The 7,500-nt window shown below is 43.1% G+C and overlaps 1 protein-coding gene across 1 annotated transcript in view; it reads left to right on the top strand.

The window, feature by feature from the left end:
• col7a1l (collagen type VII alpha 1-like) overlaps window positions 1–7,500 on the top strand; it is a 176,133-nt gene that overhangs the window by 145,850 nt on the left and 22,783 nt on the right. Inside the window, exons 60-71 of the mRNA XM_030342552.1 lie at window positions 13–51; window positions 490–525; window positions 827–961; window positions 1,266–1,358; window positions 1,641–1,850; window positions 2,316–2,423; window positions 2,829–2,873; window positions 3,377–3,448; window positions 4,223–4,267; window positions 4,436–4,489; window positions 4,595–4,648; window positions 6,810–7,424. Coding sequence (XP_030198412.1) covers window positions 13–51; window positions 490–525; window positions 827–961; window positions 1,266–1,358; window positions 1,641–1,850; window positions 2,316–2,423; window positions 2,829–2,873; window positions 3,377–3,448; window positions 4,223–4,267; window positions 4,436–4,489; window positions 4,595–4,648; window positions 6,810–7,424 — 1,506 coding nt within the window. The remainder of the gene's footprint in view (window positions 1–12; window positions 52–489; window positions 526–826; window positions 962–1,265; window positions 1,359–1,640; window positions 1,851–2,315; window positions 2,424–2,828; window positions 2,874–3,376; window positions 3,449–4,222; window positions 4,268–4,435; window positions 4,490–4,594; window positions 4,649–6,809; window positions 7,425–7,500) is intronic.

Raw genomic sequence — 7,500 nt, 5'->3', positions numbered from 1 at the left:
GTGCGCTGACAGGGTGATGTGGGGCCCCCCGGCAAGGCCATTCAGATGAAGGTAACGTGTTTACCTGGGGTCCTACAACATGCATCCATTAGACCGATCTGGGCTGGTCCAGCCTCAGGACCCACAGGGGTCGTTCCTCATTAAGTTACCACCAAAAAGAGTGACACATTTATTTACAGATATTGGAGTGATCGACAATGTAGGGTTAAAACATATGGAGCAAACAAAAAGCCTCAACAATTGGTGCTGAAGTCAATCAAATCGTAAGCCATTGAAACATGAATTAACAATTAAAACATTAGTAAGTTCATGGTTTCTTTCTTATTATGATTATGGTATGATTTGGCCCACTCAAAATGCCCTCGTGACCCACTTATGGGTCGAGACCCAGCAGTTGAGAACCACAACTTCTTTAGACATTGGTATTAGTGACTTGCTATGAAAAGTCTTGTTTTTTAAAACATCCATTGACCTCTTCCTCTTCCACAGGACATTGAAGCCATGTTCGAAGCCTATGGAATCAGGGTGAGAACATCACACTCTACAACAGACTGCTGACATTATCTGCTGGCCATGCACTTTACTTTCCACTGTACTTTCTATAAGTAATTTTTACACCCAAATGGAACAGATTTCAACCAACATAAAATTGTCCCTCTCATCTAAAGCCTCCAACGGGACCTCCAGTATGTAGATATAACGTCGGACAGTTGATTGTGTGTTTTTCTCTCATTCTCACGCGGAAATAATGCTAATAAGTATTGACTTAAATGGAGGTCCATAGCGTTCCGTTCCCGATGAACTAAAGCAGAACTCCGTTTCCCAGCTGCCCCTGCTCAAGGCCCTGGTGGACCACCTGCTGCAGGACGGAGTGGAGGAGCTGCTGCACGTGCTCAGCTCCACCAAGAGGCTCCAGGAGGTCAAGGAGACGCACGGCTCCAACGCCATCCCTGAATACACAGTATGTCCCTCTGTAGAACACATCGACCGTCGATGTACAAACAACTTATGGATTAATCATTAGGTGGTTGTTTTTTATGTGATTGATAGTACACCGATGTTAGTCTTATTCGCAGATTGAAATTATACACACAAATTACAATTCTATGCGCATTGTAAAAATGAAATATGAAACTTTTTACCTTTTGAAATATTTTCCTCAAACTTCTGATGAAAGTATAAAGTACGATTCAAAAGCTCTCCACGTCAGAACTCACAAACAAACACCAACCAAACCAAAGAACCCCCTGCTGTCGTTGGATCAGAACTCTCTGGAGTATGAGCTGAGCAGCCAGCCCCTGACGAAGGAGGGGTACCTGCCCGATGTGGACGGACAGACGCCCCCGCCCGCCCCTGCTGTGAGTCCCTCCCCCACTCCCTGGCAGACACACACACCTCAACACCTGGTCCTCAAAGTCCATGTGGATAGCTTTAAGTCGTGTTGTTATGTCTCATATGTGTGTAGGATGATCTATGAGGCCAGTTAAAACATTTCTGCTGGATTTTGTGGAAATGTTATATCTTCTTATACATTGGTTATAATTTAATACATTTTGACCATGAAATTTAGACCATATTTACATTTATTTACACATATAATTCTATGCAATTTGAAAGCTGTGGTGCCTTTCTCTGGGCAGGACGTGCTCAACGGAACCACGGTGGGCCAAAGTACATCATGGGAGCTGTCGGGGGCGGACCGGGCCCCGGAGCCCAACGTCACCCAGAGCCGGCCCGACGGCCCCGGGCTGCAGGGCCGTCTGGAGGGCAACGTCAGCGCTGATACCCCCCGGCTCCAGATGAACCTGACCCTGGTCAACGCTCCGTCCAACGACAGTACATCCAAGGAGGTGGGGCAGGACAACATCAGGAGGGAGGATATAGAACACCTGACCGCGCCAACATCAGAACACCACGTTGAGCTGCTTGAAAGTAGACTTTTATTGAACCAGAGTGGTGTCATTGAGATTAATAATTTATTTTGCAAGAGAGACCTGGCCAAGACAGCAGCACGATGTTGCAAACACAGGTTACTACATTTAACAGAAACTGGAAGATAGGTGCAAAGTTACCAAAGAAAACAATTAAAACATGTGGTCTCACTGAAATGAGGAGTAACATAAATAGGGGCAAAAAGCATTTGACATTCAAGTTACCCGTTGACCGTAAAAGAGTAAATCTAGAACTCTCTGCGAACATTTGCATTTGTTACAAATACACGTTGGGTGTTGTCACCAACCCTGAGACCTTTCTGAAGGGCCTTTGTACTGTGGGCCGCGTGTGGCTCACACGCCCTCTGGCTGCATGTGTTCCAGAAGATCTCCCGCCTGCCGGAGGTCGTCATGGAGACGGGGGTTGTCACACAGGAGGAGGCTGAGAAGAAGGGTTCGGCAGAGAAGAAGAAGAACAAGGAACGCGGGAAGGTAAGGCTGCTGGAGCTGCCTCCTCGCAAAGGATTCTGGGAACTGTGCAACACGGTCGCGAGTACCGTATGAGCACCAGGAATATATCACCTTAATTGAATTCTTTCTGCATGGAGGTTGTAGGGTAACCATTTCAGATAATATAGAGTAATAATATAGATTTCATTTTATGACAATAGTTCTAAATAATCAACATGCCTAAAGAATCTATTTTGGTATAGATAACAACGCTAGCAATCAGTCTTTTTAATAATCACTCACAAACAACTTAACCTAACATGAAATAAGCTGTGTCCTCCACTTACTTTCTCCCCCCAACTGTGGAATCCACTCCATGTGAACTCCCATCGTGTCTTATTTTAGCACAACTGTTGTTTTCTTTCTGACTGTGAACCCGTGGAACAGGGCAGAGGGAACAAAGGACGACATAAGAGGCAGAGACAACGCCTGGTAAATGCCCTTGAAGCTGGGTTCAAAAACAACAAGAAATAAATGAATCCAACCACCCACCAAACATTAACTCCAATTAACTCCTGTTTGACCTCAGGGCATCTGAGGGCGCCAACCCACTAATGAAGTCTCCTCACACCGGCCAGACTAAACACACATTAACACTGCGTACCGCATGACTTTAACTCATAACTTCTGTCTGAAAGGTCTGTGGAACTCGGACATTGTAATAACACCTACGTTTGAAATGTGTTGAATAATAAAACAATGTGTGTAGTGAGGCTAAAACAAGCATGCACTAACATTCCTGCGCTTATTGATGTGTTGAAACAATGTGAGCAACGCCGTTTATGCTGTCTTGTCCGGCTTTGTGCTATTAACTTATGCCATCTTGTATTGATGCTCAGTGATGAACTCTGTTTATGATGTGTTACCAAGATAAAGGTTGTGCCTATTACCAACCCTTATCATCGGCCAAGCAGTGACATGTATTTTCTCTCTAGGCCAGCGAGCAAGGGGAGGAAGAGGAGGAGGAGGAGTACTATAATGGTGAAGAGTACGCGTATGAGTACGAGGTAAGCAGTTTTGATTTTATAAGATGGCTTGTCTATTTTATTGATACTAGTCTTTTCAACTATAACATTTTTGGAATACGCTTTACAAGAGTTTCCTTACTACAATGTTATCACACAGGTACTGCGTGATAAGCAATGTAACAGCATTTATTTTATAGGTAATCAAGTTATGGAAGAGCATGCAACCACACAGTTGGGTTAAGGTTGGGGGTTAAGGTTAGGAAAAGGTAAAAAAGCAAGTTCCACACTAGGGTTTGGATAAGGCTTTACCATAACGTTATTGCATACTAATATCATTCTTATACATGGTATGATATTGCTTAAACATGTGAAATTACATTATAACAAGGACTCTGTAATGCAAAGTGTGACCCATTTTGTAAACATCTATTGAGACCATGTACCATGGTGATTTTGCACTTTAAATAATAAATTGATTGATTGATACATTTCCAGCCGTTAAACACACACTGTTGGGGATTTATAGGCAATATTGCCCAGCGGGACTTGGCATTCTTCAAATTGTACCCAAGCGTCAGAAGGGAATTAAATATCCCTCACAACAGGACAGGAAATGTTGGTCTTGCATCAGGTTGATTAATACCCCGCCCACTTGAAGACCCTCATTATTTATTGGGAATAAATTAGTTTTCCATGAACAACCACTAATACAAGAACATGGGACCTTGTTGCACATACAGTGAAAACAGTAGGTGTATTGTAGGCGTATGTAGGATGTAGCCATCAAGGGTTTTATTTCTCTTCCCATGACAGGTAGAACCTATCACAGATGGCTTCCCCCTCTCTGAGGAAGAAAAGGTAGGTTGCATTTACGTGATCACTTTCAGATCTTGTTTAAGGTCAATGAAGATATCAAGAATATAAGGATTTGTTTTTGAAAGTTCAGACCAATCTGCTTGTTTATTGATTTTCGATTTTTTTTCTAATTAGATGAAATATATGTATGAATATAACAAATATTTTCAGATTGAGTGGACAACAGCAGAGCCTCTATTTCAAATGACGGGTTTTAAAGAAGAGGTATGTTTGAAACTTTCTTATTTATTTTGTACTGTATTTTGAAATTGTACTGTCCAGCTAAATACAATTCACAATTTCACAGCATTTCTTTTTTTTCCTTATAAGGAGGAGGATGTACCAACAATCAATCCTCTCAACACAACAGAAGTAGCAGAACAGGTACGCCTCAGTGTTGTATGTTGCCTGTATCAACGATACTATGTGTGTTTCTCGCATGCTTTGGAATGCAACCTCTTTCCTTTGCACTGAAAACCAGATGCATGAATGTGATGGCCAAGTGCTTTTCATTAATTGCCACCCAATCCAATTTAGTTTGGCAAGACTTCAAAATCGGTCAATAAACAAAATCATATAATGGTTTTGCATGTAGATAGCATCTACTATTGGCCAAAATAGCTATAGATATAAGCACTTGCTTTCACAACTCATCTAACCTTTCCACTTCTTTAACATAAAGATGTCACCAGTGCAAAAAATAACCTGTTGAGGCTTATGCAAGTTCTTGTGAATTAACTTAAATCAAACCGCCAACTTCAACATCGAAAACAAACAAACTCTACAAGAATATAAATCTAATCAGAGCATGACTCAATTATATTTTGGCCATTGTTTGCCCTGATTAATTTTTTGTCGCAGCATGCGTTCAGCATGAAGTGTTGTGTTGCCGCTTGAATGGAAAACAACTAAAACCTTTAAAGGCCAAACGCAGAGTTATTCTTTTTAATTATTCTTTTTTTGTTTCATTTTTGTTTTTTAAACAGGACCTCTCTAAATCCTGAGAGAGAATGTAAAGGTAGAGTTGTAAGAAATCATAAGGGCACACAACTCGGGGAGGCGTGTATAAACTGTGACGGTAATCGCTTGTGAGGAGCAACTAACCCCGAACGCGGCCGGACATTTCACGAAGCGGAACCCCGTGTCACTGAGTGATGATGTCACATGTCCCAAGCCACGCCCCCACAAGACTTATGGCTTGTGTCGTATTTTTGTTGTGTCTTTGCTTTTGTTTTTTACTACAGACGAATATTTAAAAAAGGAACACTGTAAATGCAAGTTAATTGTTTATTCCTGTCTAGACCTATTGACGTTCAGGTTAAAGTGATGGAAGAACAAACTTTGCTTTTCTACGTTCTCTACTCAACTCCACGTTATTTATTTATTAAACCAGCAGCGATCTCTTGTCGTTGCAAATCGGGATTAGCTCAATTGAGAATCTCTTACTCTCTTAAACAATCTAATGACAATTTCAATGCATTTATAACTTTGTATTAAGCTGACAAGTTGTATTTATTGAAATTGGAGAGAAGAATGTATCTTGTTTTTTTGTGTTTTTGGTTTCCTTCTTTACCATGTTTTATCTCATATCATCAGCATATATAGTAACACTGTTCAAAAAATATTGTAGCCATATCCCAAAAATCTTTTCACTGGTGAAATTTTTATCACTTTTCATTCCGAATAACCTCTGCATGTGTGCCTACATTCAAGTAAAAATGTTTTGATAATCGTTCCAAAAAGTCTATGCGTCTTTCATTCTAACATCAACATCATTATTAGCCCATATTGCGCTTATTATAAGAGCAAGTTTGATGTAGTTTTAACACAAATACGAATACGCAAATATTAAATTATTTCGGATATAACAACTCAAGATAAAGAAAAGTGATCCCTTTCATACATTGATGGTGAGTGTGTAACCCCATAATAATGTACATTTATTCAAATGTATTTTATATCGTACTGGATAAAAGTGACATCCAGGTGTGATCAGCTGTTACAAGCCGCTTTAAAAAATCTGCCTTTTTCCTGTGCCTTAATGAGATCACTAGTGGGAGGGTCCTCAGATCTATAATGAATAGATAAGCAACATTCGCTACATTCCTGGGGTAGGCTGGTAGACTAATCTCTGACATCTAGGTGGACACTCCCACTTGTGATGTCACTAAGTCAGAGGGAAGGGCAGATTTTGAAACGGCTTGTAATGGCTAATCACACTCAAACCTCGTGGTTTAATAGGGGACCGGTAATGTATCAAGCTCCATCCTATAAGCCCATCCTAAAGTACATACTTGTAATAATGATCCAGAGGAATATTGCAGTAAATGGAAGATTCCCACAAACAACCCCTTTTCACCCATATTTTCAAACATCCATCGATTTTTATTGATTGTTAGTTCCTTATTTGTTTTTTCTATCATTCAAAACTGAGGATTGACCGTTTGATATTGACATGACGCTGATGACATGATGGAGCGTCAAACCCATAGCGGCGCTGCTTTATCAAGATATCGTTTTCCATTTTATGAAATCCTACCCGCAGAAAAAGCCACAAGCAGCCCCAGATCCCCGGACCGCCTCGAGGAGGAGAAGTCTGAAGCGCAGGAAGCGACAGGCAGGAGACCGGGGGACGGACAGAGCGGCCACAGAGAGTCCCCTGGACGAGACGGAGCGCAGGAAGCGACAGGCAGGAGACCGGGGGACGGACAGAGCGGCCACAGAGAGTCCCCTGGACGAGACGGAGTGGGACGTAGAAGAAGAAGAAGAGATTGAGGCGGCGCCGGTGGATACGGGCGTCCCCGACCCGGACTACGACCCCGCCGGGGGGAGCGGGGACTACGGGTGGAGCCCGGGGGGGGAGGAGGAGGAGGGCGTGGACGGAGAGAGGGAGGACGATGAGCTGGAGGCAGACAGAGAGCGGGAGAGGCTGGAGATGGAGAGGGAGCGGCTGGAGCTGGAGAAGGAGAGGGCGAGGGAGGCCGAGGTGGGAGAGCGGGAGAGGGGGGAGACGGAGGAGGAGGTGGGGGAGAGGGACCTGGAGAGGGAGAGGGGGGAGTGGGAGAGACAGAGGGCGGAGATGGAGAGGGAGAGGGCAGGGCTGTACGACGAGGAGACGGGCGCGCCCCAGCCCGTTCCTCCGCACTATTTCTTTTTGAAGGTGAGTGAATGGTGGCGCGGCGCCCACATGTTACGCAATTCCATGTAATTGCGAACTGATTGGCAATTAGGGGACT

Source organism: Gadus morhua, chromosome 19, assembly GCF_902167405.1.
Source record: "Gadus morhua chromosome 19, gadMor3.0, whole genome shotgun sequence".
NCBI classification, from domain to species: Eukaryota; Metazoa; Chordata; class Actinopteri; order Gadiformes; family Gadidae; genus Gadus; species Gadus morhua.
Note: the sequence above shows the minus strand (reverse complement) of the source record. Positions and strands in the feature narration are given on the sequence as shown.